This window comes from Pelmatolapia mariae, linkage group LG3_W (assembly GCF_036321145.2).
Source record: "Pelmatolapia mariae isolate MD_Pm_ZW linkage group LG3_W, Pm_UMD_F_2, whole genome shotgun sequence".
Taxonomy (NCBI): domain Eukaryota; kingdom Metazoa; phylum Chordata; class Actinopteri; order Cichliformes; family Cichlidae; genus Pelmatolapia; species Pelmatolapia mariae.
In genome coordinates this window covers 72969173-72983588 of record NC_086229.1, presented here as the reverse complement: position 1 = coordinate 72983588, position 14416 = coordinate 72969173, and the positions used below count along the sequence as shown (strand labels likewise).

Sequence of the window (14416 nt, the reverse complement as noted above, 5' to 3'; positions counted from 1 at the left end):
CATTACCTCAGACAGGGGCCCACAGTTTGTTTCTGAGCTTTGGTCTGCTATGGCTGACGGCCTGGGGGTCAAAGTCCACCGCACCACAGCATACCACCCGCAAGCTAACGGGATGTGCGAACGGTTTCACCGGTCTCTTAAGGCCGCGCTCCGGGCTTCCTTAACAGGTGGCGACTGGGTCGACCGTCTTCCGTGGGTTTTGCTGGGATTGCGTAGCGCGGTTAAAGAAGACCTCGGGGTTTCCCCGGCTGAACTGGTCCTCGGCCAGCCCCTCCGGGTCCCCGGGGAATTCTTGCCTGAGAGCCCTCCCCCATGTTTTGATCCCTCTTTGTTGCCTTTTCGCCCCCCGAAAGGCTCGTTTCCTGTTCCTGGTCCCGTGCACCACTGCCTGCCTGACACTTTTGTTCCGAGTTCGTTGGACTCTGCTCGTTTCGTTTTCGTCAGGCACGATGCCCATAGGACTCCGCTGCGTCCACCATATGACGGGCCGTACAGGGTTCTTAAACCAGGCAACAAACATTTCATTTTGGACTTTGGCGGTCGGCAGGAGGTGGTCTCTGTTGACAGACTTAAGCCTGCACATGTTATGCAAGAGGATCAGGTGGTCCCGGCCCAGGCCCCTCGTCGCGGCCGCCCACCTGCCACCGGGCTGATGGATTCTGTTTTTTCCCCCAGGAGTGATCCACAATCACCGGAGTCCGAGTCGTCTGCAGCTTTTTCTGACCGCCAGTGCCAGCCTCGCTTCCGGGCTGGGTTGCCCTCTGTCAGTTCCCCACCCCCCCGGTTCAGCCGTTCCGGCCGTTTGCTTAGGCCCCGGGTCCTGGACTAGTTCTGCTGGGTGTTCGGGGGGGGCATGTGTGGTGGACCACTAGAGGGCTCCACTCACACCCAGTGTTGAGGAAGTGTGTTCTTCTGTTTTGTGGCGCGATATGTGCAGTTGATGTTGGAGACAAATAAAGAAGGAGTGTGAACTGAGAGCTCTGTGTCGTTGATGCTTACCTCCACAATAATAATAATAATAATAATAATAAAAACATATATGGGAAATTTCTTTCTTTCTTTTTATGTCGTAGGGTTTGGGGTAATATGCTTAAAAAGACAGTTATGCCTCTGTCATTGACATTATCATGGCAGATGGCCGCCCTTCTCAGAGCCTGGTTCTGTCTGAGGTTTCATCCTGGTAAAAGGGTGTTTTTCCTTCCCATTGTCACAAAGTCATGTTCAAAGGGGGTAGTTTTATTATATAAATAAAACTGAATTGAAGTGAGAGTCATGGGCTTGTTGCATTATATTACTGTACTATTGTGCAGAATGTAACCACTACAATATAGATATATAGACAGACAGTCGAATTCAAATGAAGTCTGAAAGTAATACGCACATTTTCTAATAATAATACCTAAACTGAAACTGGTAAACCACCCTGGAGACTTACACTAAACTTGAAGTGAAAATAAAAATATGTGTGGAAACTTCAGACACTGTATAAAACTATAATAATTCTGTTTGGCAGAGCATGTCCCATTCTCACCCGAGAAATTCTCCCTAATTAAAAACTGTCACACCAGTTTTATTTTAATCTGATTGTATTGTGGTATCATGTCTGTATATGTCAGTAAAACTGACCCACTGGAGCTAAAAGTTGTTTTGGTGGTACACTAACAACACTACATGGCTTTAAAAGTGGCTTAGCAAAATAACTCTCCATCTTTCTTCTGATATGGAAGGAGCCACAAAATTCTTTCCACCATGATCTAAATGCATTTGAAACAACAGATATGGCAACAAAAGGTGGCTTCAGAGATCAGGAAACATTACAGAACATTTGGAGAATGAAACTAAAGGGTGTGGGTCCCAATCAGCCAGGGTTTCGGTTGAGCTCATTGTTAAACCTGGCCCCACCCAATCATGTGATTTCCTGAGGTCAGATGGCCCAGGATGTGAGTGGGCGTTAAGGCGTCTGGGAAGGGATCTCAAAACTGGATTATAGATGGCAGACAGTTGGTGTCGTCAACCACCGCCTCTGTTCAAAGATGGTCGCTCACAGTGGACGTAAATGGCTTCTTTCACTCCTCTTTCAAACCATCTGTCCTCTCTGTCCAAAATGTGAACATGGGCATCCTCCAAAGAGTGACCTTTGACCTTTGTCCAAGCTCCTTAGACAACAAGCTCTGCTGTAAGTCTTTCTGACTGAACAAAGTTGTACAAAGACAAACTTTTGTAATGCAGCATTTTATTTACATAGTAACTCATCCATGTTCAGATGTTTTACATGCTTCTGTTCTACTGTATTCTAATGTAATGGTTACTTTTACTTTTCTTGATAAGAACTGATTTATGCTGAGGTACATCCTTATACTGTTCAATGTGGAACAACAATATAACTCACTGATTATTTCATGTTGTTGTTGTTGTAAAGGACAGGAGGAGATTTATTGTCTGTGTTTTTGTCATGAGAGGCTGAGTCTTTGTGTGAATGCATATATGCATCTTTTCAGGGAGAAGTCCACCTTTAGTGCTTTGTCTGACCACTCCCCTGTGCATTACCATGGCAACACTCTATCATCCTACCACAGATGGTCTGTTCAGTGGCCTGTTTGTGGAAGTTTTAGTAATGTGTGCATCATTCAAGCAGAAACCCACTCACTGTTACTCAGCACATCACACTCTGGTCCATTGTTTGCTGACTGTGGGATTTTCTCCAGCTTCCTGTGTCTGTAACCCAAACAGCAGGAGACAACAGGATGCAGGCACATGTATGAACACAGCATTAACACCTCTGACTAGATTCCCCTCTGAGACAGATGCAGGAGAGTCAACAGCAGAGGGCCTCCTTCTTTGTCTTTTTGACCTTATTGTCTCTATTTTCTCTCTCACAGTGTCTCCTCTGCCTCAGGCCACCACAGCCAGGTGTTGAAAATACCTGCAGTCAGCAGAGACATGTGACTCTTGAGACGGCATTTCAGATAGAAACACTGCTGAGCCTGAAGTGTTTCTGTCTACAATCACCAGATATCACAAGATACAGACACAGACAAAGCTGTGTGTCCATCAATAAGAAGGCATTACACAAAATAATGAATCTTCACCTTTATCATTTACAGCTCTCAGACTAAAATATAACGTTTTATGTAACAGTGCACTCACTTCATGGAGCACACTAAATGACTTTTATTTTGTTGTGGGTTAAACATAACCAAAGGTTTCTAACCAAGGTCCTAACATTGACTGATTTACAGTCCACAAATAGAAGTCTGTGTAAACAGTACACAATACAAGTAATGCAAGTAAACACAAACACTGACAGTAGGGCTGTAATCTGAGTATTTCTGTGCCACAGTTATGTCCAGTTGTAGAAAGCAGCTTCCATATTTAACAAAGCCTCATTATTTGTTCTTAATGTTTTTGTAGGTGAGAAAACTGACAAATTCAGCAGGTGAAAAAATGTCTCTGACTGGATATAAACTATAAACATTATCAAAGGGTTAAAATATTAAAATGGAGCATAAATTTGACATGAATGGAGTCAGTTATCTTATGTTTAACATTTGACCCACTGACCCTGAATTAGGTGAGGCTTAGATTGACATGCTGCACCCATCCAGACCAATTCAGACACTCCATCAGCTGGTCTGAAAAGGCTTGAGGAATACAACAACAACAACAACAACAAAATCAAGACCTCTAACCCTGCATATGCCAATCACACTATGCAGCTCCAAGACTCAGCAGAACAAGCCTGATTCACTGATCTGCTGCCAACATCCTGTTTCAGACTCCACAGGACGTCCCATATGTCCAGTGTCCGTGCTCTGATGGGTCAGATGGGTACGTGCATTTCTCAGTTACCAGAATGTGAGTGTGTCTGTGTTTTGTTTTACTTAACTTTGCTTTTTTCTCTTGAAAAACAAAATCTGTGAGCAAATTAATACTTTTAGTTATTGGACTTGGCCATGAGGTCAAGTTCTTTCTCTACTGGTGACCTGCTTTATTGTAGAGCTGTTTGCAGTAAAAGATGAGCAGCTGCTGGTTATGTTGTTAATCCCACAGATAACAGAAACAAAAAAAACAGCAAATAGATGATAGTGGAAGATGGAGACTGGTTTTACTCTGCGAGGACAAATTTGAGAATCCCAGAGTTACTAAAACTGATTGAGAGGCAAAAACGTTTTCATCATTTCTATAGATACTTGCTGCAGGTCTCCCTTGAAAAATGTTTTAATCTCAGTGGGATCTTCCTGGTTAAATATAGATTAAATAAATAATAAAGGGACAGATGATTGAAGCCTTTAAGTATTTCTGTGTGTTTCTTTAAGACACAGAGCTTTTGGATCATAGCAGAAAAAGCAAAAAGTGGAATCAAAACATGTAAACAGTTTGTTCACGGTGGCTCACAGCACAGACACGTGGACAGGAAGTCGTGTCATGGAGCTTTCTTATCTGACTTGATGCAATAAAATATTTATATACTCGTATTCATGAATCTCATGATAATTTGGGGTTTTTCGTGATTTCTTTGAACTTTTCCTTTTCCAGGGTGTAATTATTGCTCTTCAATAAAGTATTTTCCACAGCAAACTGTGAATTGCTTGGAAATGGCAGTGTAGCCTTTCCACTTATTATTCTGATTTCCTTTGTCTTTGGCGAGTAACAGTCGTCATGTGTTCAAGTGCCCTGTTTCTTTGAGTCTTTTTATGCTGATTGGATGTTGTTAGGAAGCCAATTGACTTAAATTGAGGTGTTATTTAAAGGTGATTCATTACTGTAGGTGTGTTTTGAAAGCAAACATTCACATGTAGCTTTTTACTACATTACAAAGCAAGCCTACAAATGTATTTTATATTACAAAATGTACCAGAAGCTACTAAATAGCACCGGTGACTCTGATTATATCAAGTTTCATCAATACTGCATAAAATTGGGAAGAAGTTTAGGAAATTGTTCCATAATTCCTGGGGGGCTAATAATTTTGGCCTCAACAGGATATTATGTGTCTGACAACTCTTAAAAAACAGCAGTGTAAATTGTCATGTATTAGTGGGAAATGTGTTTTTGCATGAATGATTTCCGTTTCTTCTCTGCATGAAACCTGAGTCAGTAACGGTTCCCTTGAGGCAAATCAAAACTGGTTTAACGAGGGCCAAATGGAGCAGAAACAAAAGTCACCCCAAAAGAAAAAAGCAGATTTGCTTCCCTGCTGTGAGGCTGCCATATATGGAGAGTCGTCTTGCTGCAGTTTCAGTCATTACCAAGCTGCTTCTCAGATTACACTTAGTCCCGCCCCTCAGCACACAGCTTAAGCCACTGGTGAGGCAGCTTTTCAGCATGAAGGCGTTGCTTTCAGGCTTAACTGCCTGGTTTCCTAGGGAACCATGCAGCAGACAGGCTGGGCGGGAAAGCGTTTCCGGCTCAAACTTGGAGAGAGGAGCAGAGAGACAAAGAGGAGGTGATAGTGAGGTGGGGGAGGGTGAAGGCTCCGTGGAGAGGCAGTGGGGGAGGCTGAGGTGCTGGCTCTACTCTCAGTGTGGGACCAGAGTGGACAACAGCACGTAGTAGAGAGCAGAAGCACATTTGAGGTGATTTCAGAGCGTCTGAGGAGGCTCAGTGTTGTGCGCAGCTGGAAGGAGTCTCAGCTAATACAGAAGCATGGAACTTCAGAGCAAGAAGCCTGATGCAGGCACGTCAGTGAACTACAGCCCAGGAGTGGAAGAAAGGCCGCTGGAAAGGCCACGGGAGGAAGAAGGTGTGGATAATCAAAGAAGAATCTACCCAGTCCAGCAAGGTAAATGTGTTCAACACCAACTGTACTAATGACGACAACATGTCTTTGTTCACTTTGGGAAAAAACTAAAACTAGCATCCAAGGATAAAGCTTGCTTGTGCTAAAAACTCAGACACTTACATGAACCTCCTAAGACCTGAACTCTTCCATGGCATGCATTTGTAATTTCTCTGTGATATTTGGGCTGATTGGAACCTGTTGAATGTAAAAACAAAGAAATATCAGAATTATAATTTTTTTACCTGATTTTTGTTTCTAAGAAAAATGAGAGCCACATATGAGGAGAACAGCAGCAGTATAATGTCCTGGGAGGTGGATATCAGGCCCTTGTAGAGCAAAATTGAGTATTTTGGTCTAAATAACCTAAAATGTGATGTCCACATATGTGTATTTTTTTTAATCACCATTTAGCCAAAAATGACAATGTCTTCATGTTTGCACAGGAATAAAGATTCAGTTTCATTCAGCTGTTTCTGACTCTACGAATGTGGCTGAAGAGGGAATCCGCCACTGGACAGATGATGAAGTAAGAGCGCTGCTGTGCGTCTGGGCCGACCGCAACGTTCGGGAACGTTTGAAAAGCACGCTGCGCAACAAATCCATATTCCAAGAGATGGCTCAGCAGATGCAAAGAAAATATGGGGTGATACGCGACTGGAGACAATGCCGTACAAAATACAAGAATTTGAAATATGACTATAAGATTGCTAAAAGTGCACACGCTGCAGGAGGCAGCAGTGCAGGAAGCCTGGGGAAGTACATGAAGTTTTTTGATGAAGTGGAAGCTGTTTTACTGGACAAAGGACTGGAAAATGGGAGCATGGAGATGCAGAAGAGACTAGAAGCAGGGAGGCTACAAACACCAGCAGGCCACACGGGGCAGATAACAGGCTCTGAGAGTGAGGTGGTCATCGACATGGATGATGGTAAGCATCAAGTTTGCAAGCAGTTGTTTTAGGTTCAAGACTCCATGAACATAATTTTCTTATTTTTTCTTATTTAAGATGACAACAGTGACGATTGCAACATGGACGGAGAAATGGAAATAAAGAGAGAGAGAAGTTCAGGTTTGCCAACAAAGAAAAGAAAATCTGCCACCTGTGGAGTTTAGCTGCATACGTAAACTTTTCCTTCCATATCTGTTCTTTTATTCCAGATGCCCATCGAGCACACACAGACTCCAGCTCTGACCAAGTGGTCACAGTGTCGGACGCTGGTCGAAACTGGAGCGACCAAGAGGTGCGAGCCCTGATCCAAGTCTGGTCCGATGAGCGTATACGCAGGAAGCTGGAGAGCTCAACCAGAAAGAGGGACATCTTTGTCCAGATCTCGAGCAGGTTACTGCAGCAAGGCATCGACCGTGACTGGAAACAGTGCCACACTAAGTACAGGAACCTCAAGTATCTCTACAGGTGCCTTCAAAGGGGCAAGACTGACGAAGCTGACCCGAGATGCCTCATGAAGTTCTACGAAGAAGTGGACTCCATTATGAATCAGAGGACTATCGACTCTCTGCAGGAACCAGGAGCAGATTCAGACAGACTTACAATATCTGACAACTGTGATGAGAAGAACAAGGTGGACGGCAATTTGACAAATTCTGACTTATCAGTAACCATCGAGGCATCAAACACTTACGAGTCAGAGCGGCATAAAATCAAGGAGCATCGTTTGGATCAAGAACACATGTTGATGAGTGAGCAGATCATTTAATCATCATTATCTTCAGTATGAATTAGATGAAAAGGTTACACAATGCTTTCAGTGGTCAGTTACAATGAGTGATAACCAAGCAGGAACACCACGGACAGCCAAAAGCAAATGTTTGGGGTTTTTTGTCCCTTAAAATATTTCTCAAAATCTTATATCAACAAAACATATTAGTTAGTATTTCAACTAAAACCTTAAAATCTATGGAGAAATTGTGCTTCGGTAAACTGACCCTTTAACACTGAATAGACTTGAAGTCAGAGAGAAATAATAATAAATACCAACTTTCCAGTTAGTAAACAACTTGGTCCAACTTGAGCTGCAGCCACACAGGAAGTGGTTTTAAGATGTGTTTTATTTAAAAATGAGTCTCGAGGTGGTCGTAAGCCAGTCTTACTTTGTTTAGTACCAAGACATTTCTTTTCTTTTGCAGCAAAGAAGCATATCTATATCTGTTTTTGTAATCACCTTAAATATTATAACTTTGCAGGTGCTTCTGAGAGTGAGCTCGATAAAGAGAATACTACTGCATCAAACAGAAGACTGAAGAGGAAAGCTGTGGATGAAGGTCTGAAATGTGTCTCCCTCTGAAATAATTAAATATGGATAAGAACATGGCTGTGAGCTAATAAAATGCACAACTCATGAAACCCTGTTAGGAGCTGACATGTTCCACTAGTCGTACTTAAAAAGTAAGTTGACCTTTGTCCTTCTTACTTCCAGACCCTGGACTGCACACATCAGTGAAAAAGCTGAACCCTCTTGGCCCTGTTGTTGCTGACAGACTGCACACCCAGTGTAAAGAAGAGCAGGACCACATCCCCATAATAAAGATCAACTCAGTCTGTTCCATGGCCTCCCCTGCTCCATCGCCACAGGTAACATTCACTCATCTCATGTGACCATTACAAAACTGACGTATTCTGGTGTGGGTTCTTTTAAAACTACCCCAACTACTTGATTAATCGAGTGATAGATTATTATATAATAAGTTCATTATTTTTCAAATAAAAATGTCCAGCATTAAAATTATAATTGTAATCTTTAACATGTTTAGGTTTCAGATTGTTTCAGATTGCAGAAACAAAGATTAATTGATTAATGCAAATATTGTAAAGCCAAAAGCTGCAGCTCTGTGATGTATGTTGTCCTGATGTTTATTAATCAAACCTGAGGAAAAGTTATGTCTTAAGTGTTTTTCACTAATCCATGTTAGAAAATTCCAGAAAGTTGGTTTTGTTCATCTGGTCACAGGATCTTTAATGGGAGAAATGTTTCACTGCTTATCCAGGTGACTTCTTCACTATCAGCTGACCACAACCTTAACAGTGCAGAACAGCTGCATAACAACTGAAACCAGCACCACTGACTAACAATGAGCCACCAGTTCAGTTTCAGGATCGTCAGTATGCAAACTGGTACCATGAGTACCAATCACATCACTATGAGATGGCCTGTATTTGTATAGCACTTTACTTAGTCCCTATGGACCCCAAAGCGCTTTACACTACGTTCAGTCATCCACCCATTCACACACACATTCACACACTGGTGATGGCAGCTACATTGTAGCCACAGCCACCCTGGGGCGCACTGACAGATGCGAGGGTGCCGGACACTGGTGCCACCGGGCCTTCTGACCACCACCAGTAGGCAACGGGTGAAGTGTCTTGCCCAAGGACACAACGGCCGAGACTGTCAGAGCCGGGGCTCGAACCGGCAACCTTCCGATTAAAGACGAAAGGCACGATTGCCCCAGATGATGAGCAATCGTTGAGAGATGTCATCACCTTTTCACATAACGGCTCCCCACTCAAACCAGGATGTGCACATCGTCACTGAAAGAGTTGCCACTGGCCTGTAGGTGTAAACAGAGTCTCAGCCTGATGAGCTAGCTCTTCTGTGCTGTGCAATCTGCTAACCTGTGCTTGTCTGGTTGACTTTCTAAATTCAGTGTAATTGGGAAATAAAGAAAAATATATTAAACTGCAAGCTTGTTGAAGGAAACCAGGGTTTTTGGTTCATGAAGACATTTCACCTCTCATGGGTGATGGATCGTTGACCCACATGGTTTCTATGCAGGTCGTTAAGAGTCCCATCAGTTGAGCTGACGTGTGACTCAATGCATGGGTTATGTGGGTCACATGACCTAAGGTGTGATTTCTGTGTGGGACAGCTTCATGAACCAAAAACAAAGTCTAGCTGTCATCACATTAATAACTTCAAACTAGCCTGGTCTCAACAACTGTATCTTATATTTCATCAGAACCAAGAATGTGGCAATCATGTGACATCCTTACAGACAAGCTGCATGATAACATGTTGCTAACAACAGTGACACGTTAAAAGGCGATTTGTGTTCCCACTTTTTTCTTCTTTAAAAAAGAAACAAGTGCTGCCTGCTAGGAAATCAAATCCGGCTTTTATGGGCGTAGACTAAAATGAAGCAATTCTTCTGTAAGTTCACTGGCGTGTTTTGTGATTTGTCTTTCAGGGCTGCTCAGGATCCACGAGCACCATGGCCTCCACCCCAGGTACTGCACGAGCCTTAATCTGCACTTTAGAGCTTCAGTTAGATGTTCATGTTTTAATTCTTTCCTTGTTTTCAGTGTTTAAAATCGGCCAGAAGCTCAATGAGGGAAATTATTATAAATGAAAAAAAGAAATTAAGTTTTGCTCAATAATGGAGGAAGAGAAAACAAATCTAAAAAAAACTTTATACTCTCCATTTAAGGATGTACTGGGTGATGTGTGCAGACGAGTGGGCGTTCCACTGAATAGGGTGGGAGTCTGGTTGGCTTCCAGATTCTGTGATGATCACCTGAGACAGAGACACACAGGAGACAGCTGCTTTACCACTGAGGAGAACAGTCACATCTGTTCTTCAGAGTGGGAAATCATTTTTGTTAAAATGATTTCAAAAGTTATACAAAATGAATTTTGTATAACTTTAAAAAGTTTAAATTTGTTTTAGTAGCCTATTTAATGGCAGCTACAGCTTTAGGATCAGCGCAAAAAGGGCGTGAACACAAAGCGAGGACCCGCCGAAACATCAGAATCAGCGAGCTGTCGGCTTTCAGCACCAACCGTATCCGTGTTGTCGGGTGAGAAAGGCGACATCTCACTGATTCTGATCCGTCGGTGGTTCCGCGCTTTGTGTTTATGTCTTTGTGCAGAATCCATGTACCTGCTCTCATTTACTGTTTTAGCTGTTTGATGGTTGTTGAAATTTTGTGAGGTTTCACCTGAGATTCTGGCGTGTCGGGCAAAATAAATTTATATTTAAAACTCGATTCAGGATTTTAATGAATCGATATCACGTTATCCAAGCCAGAATCGATAAATCGATTATCAAAACCCACCCCTAGGGGAGACTGCTGCAGACTTTGGGAGATTAGCAATAGCAGGGGCAGCACTAGTTTGATGTACTACAGCACCACCCTGTGTTAGAAATGAGTCATGGCAGACTTCAAGGTTGTCTGAGGTGCAGTTTGACCTGAACTTTACAAAAACAGAACGACTTCACACAAATCTCTGAATCTCCTGATCAGACGGTGCAGGCTTCACCTTCAGCTGTACAGACTGTGTAGGATGGGGCTCCACGAGTTACAACAACAAAGGATGTATCACTGAAAGCATGCACTGTGTATCCATGTGTCTTCACTCGGGGGGTTTCATATCAACACTGTGCACACCTCACTTTGTAGTTCTTCTAGTGTGAATTTATGTATAAAAGTGGAAAAAGTTCAACAAAAGCAGTCAGATTTACCTCCAGCCTGCATCTGCACCCCGGGGGTCATGTGGATGAACTCTGGCCTCTCTGTGAGCTTGGAGCCACAGATAAACCCCATCACAAAGTCCGAGTGCTCCTCTGCAACACAAAACAGCTGTAAGCTGAAACACAAAGCACATGTAAACAAACTGAGAACAAGTCCCACACAGATGTGCTCACCGCAGCCTTTGTGTATTCACCAGCAGCCAGTGATCCTGGGAGCTCATCTGACCTATGAGCAAACAGCCTCGGCCCAGAGGCTTTCCTACAGCGCTCAGACCTTTCACCACTCCCGGCCCCGGCACTGCGTGGGCGTTTACTATGTGGGACCAGGAGGAAATCTGGTACAAACCACCTGGAGAAAAGACAGAAGATCACAGCGTTCAAATACTTTGGATATAAACAACACGATTTTATGTCATCTTGAATTTACACGACCAAAAGAAAGTGTGAAATGGTCTCACCCTCATACTGATGCTTGACTGTGTTCCTGATGTCAGCAAACTTGCGATCTTCAAAGATGAGGAAGTCGTGTTTCTCTGCTAAGGCTTGCACTTTCTGAATGAAGGCTGATGTGTAGTCCTGTAACACATATGGAAAAAACCATCAGCTTGTCTGTTACATGTACAGACTGAAGGTTTGAGTTGATCCTGCTGTACCTCCAGGATGTCTACATGAGTCTTCAGCATGCAGATCTTTGGACCGAGCGACTCGGCCAGCTGCAGCAGCTCCTCGCTGTTGGTTACATCAGCAGACACACAAAGGTTGGACTGCTTCTCCTCCATAATCTTCAGCAGCTTTGATGCTAGAGGGTGAAAGTCTGCAGATACAAGAAGGAACAAATGAAGAAGGAACAGAAAATGAGAACCCAAAGAAAACACCACCAGTCTCTGCTTGGACTTTAAATAACTTTAGATAATTAAAGTTGTAAGACTACATACTTGGTAACTCGGCTCTGTCTGAATAACTGAGCTCCAGCTTCTTACTGGCAGGAGAGTCGCTGCCATTCTTGGGGCTGAGAGAGAGTGAAGGTGACAGAGTGACTTTACTGACTTTTTGTTCCTGGATTGTGAAGCAACACAAGTAAACACTTGAGCCCCACTGGGGGGGAAACTCTGTAAAGTTGTACCTGAAAGTGTTGTTGTCCTGGATGAACTTGTGGACACTCTGGGCGGTTTGGGCGTCGATGCGTTCGGCTGCCTGCAGCACACGGAGCAGCTGAGATATGGAGATGATGGGATGGAGCTTGATTCCCTTTGAAGCCAACATCTCCACACCACCTTGCTCTCTGTCCATTAGGACCACTGCATCCGTCACCTTGAATAAAAACATGTCAGAGGTCATTCTTGTGTGCTGCTGCTCTTGCTGACATCAGTGCAGCGTAACCATCGTATTATTAGCTTTGCTGTAACGTTAGATTCTGGACCTTCAGCCCCTCTTCTTGCACTCGCTCGTAGATGAGACTCACAACCTGGAAGAAAAAATAAGATAAAGGAGAGAAGAGAAAAATGAGCACAGTTTAGAGTGATGTGCTGCTGCTGATGAACTTTTAATAAAATGTTCATTAAAAGCTGATACATTTGAATGATCAGCTGTTTAAGGCTGAATGGTTTGAACTGCTCATCCTGATCTTATCCTGAGTGACCTGAAGAGGAGCCGTGCTGCTGCAGAAAGCTGCTGATTCATATAAAGATTATTGAGGCTTGAGTGAGTGATTAGCTGCTGACAGGTCCAGTCTTGTTTTAACTGTCTTACAATATTTTCTGTGAAAGGAGGAGTTCACTGAAACTCCACCATTAAGTCTGCTAAATTACTGTAAAACACACCGCGTGAGTATTAATATTACACAGGTGCCTACACAGACACGTTTGCCTTCAGACAGTGAATGAGGTGTCGCTTTAAGCTGTTCTGAAGTCAGTATGTTGTGCAGTCATGAAGGCAGCACGTGGTTACCTGGTTCATGAGCGCGGGGTGGGACACGAGCGCCCTCAGGTCGATATAAATGGGAGCCAGCAGGCCGCTCTTCAGCTTTTGTTCTCCGAACTTCACTCCGTTCACGTCGTGGAGCTTCAGGATTAAACTGTCAGTGAAGCGCCGTCCACGCTCTCCGTATTCACGAGCTTCAGCTGGACTTTAACTCCTACCTGGAACCCTTCGGCCAAATGTTTCAGAATAAAAGCGTCAATGTATGTTTTAAGAGCATTTAATATTTACAGATAAAATGTCGCGTAGCTCATTGAGGACGTGTGATGAAGTCTGGTAGAAAGAATCGTTGTTTGTGGAAGTTAAACCACAAACGTTGCGGCAGGCTGATGCCCCGCCTCTTAGCTCTGATAGGCTCCAGCACATGAAGAATGGGACGAATCAACGAGAAAGATACACCCTGACCGGAAGTCCCGCTTCAGTGGGAGTTCCGAAATAAAAGCACGGATATCTCACACATTAATAAGCTATGTATTCAAAAAATTACTTCAAATCGATTTTTCACACATGAAGAAAATATATTTTATGTTATATTTTTGGCTTTAAGAGTTTTGGTCATATAAGGGAGGAGGCTTTTTAAACTAGTCTTTCTTAGGGTTTAAATAGTTGACTATCCAAAATGATGGCGTTTGCTGATAATAATAAATAAAATAATGTGGTGGACCACTAGAGGGCTCCACTCACACCCAGTGTTGAGGAAGTGTGTTCTTCTGTTTTGTGGCGCGATATGTGCAGTTGATGTTGGAGACAAATAAAGAAGGAGTGTGAACTGAGAGCTCTGTGTCGTTGATGCTTACCTCCACATTGGTGACCCCTGACTCGAGCATGCAACGGGCCGCAGATAACGCAGACTCCGCTTTGGAGGCATCGGCGGCCGCCGGACCTCCGCCTCCTGTTGCAGCTACGTTCGCTGTGGCGCTGAAACTGCCGGACTTTTGGCTCCATGACCCCCCGTCATGGTTCGTGCACGTGGAGGCTCAGTTCGCCCTTCGCGGCATCTCGGCTGACGACACGAAGTATCACCATGTGGTGGCCTCACTCGACCCGCTGGCCACCCGCCGCGCGATGCCGCTCCTCCGGGACCCACCCGCCCAAGGGAAATACGCCGCCCTTAAAGAGCTGCTTCTTCGGCGCTATGCCCTCTCCGACGCTGAACGAGCCGAAAAGCT

At 43.8% G+C, this 14416-nt stretch overlaps 2 protein-coding genes across 2 annotated transcripts; one reads left to right on the top strand and one right to left on the bottom strand.

The window, feature by feature from the left end:
* The first annotated feature begins 5531 nt into the window (after positions 1 to 5531).
* On the top strand, positions 5532 to 10148 carry LOC134623911 (uncharacterized). Its single transcript, XM_063468915.1, has 8 exons — positions 5532 to 5782; positions 6226 to 6708; positions 6787 to 6891; positions 6939 to 7478; positions 7983 to 8060; positions 8216 to 8370; positions 9987 to 10026; positions 10102 to 10148. Exons 1-8 carry the CDS (start codon positions 5647 to 5649, stop codon positions 10146 to 10148), a joined length of 1584 nt encoding a protein of 527 aa, XP_063324985.1. The 5' UTR covers positions 5532 to 5646.
* Positions 10149 to 10217: 69 nt separating this feature from the next.
* Positions 10218 to 13570, bottom strand: LOC134624797 (uridine 5'-monophosphate synthase-like). The gene is made up of 9 exons (XM_063469858.1): positions 13218 to 13570; positions 12691 to 12735; positions 12394 to 12581; positions 12206 to 12279; positions 11924 to 12084; positions 11729 to 11846; positions 11445 to 11619; positions 11262 to 11363; positions 10218 to 10313 (listed from the first exon to the last, which is right to left on the bottom strand). The coding sequence occupies exons 1-9, from the start codon at positions 13224 to 13226 to the stop codon at positions 10310 to 10312; spliced, it is 876 nt and encodes a 291-aa protein (XP_063325928.1). The 5' UTR covers positions 13227 to 13570; the 3' UTR covers positions 10218 to 10309.
* Positions 13571 to 14416: the final 846 nt, after the last annotated feature.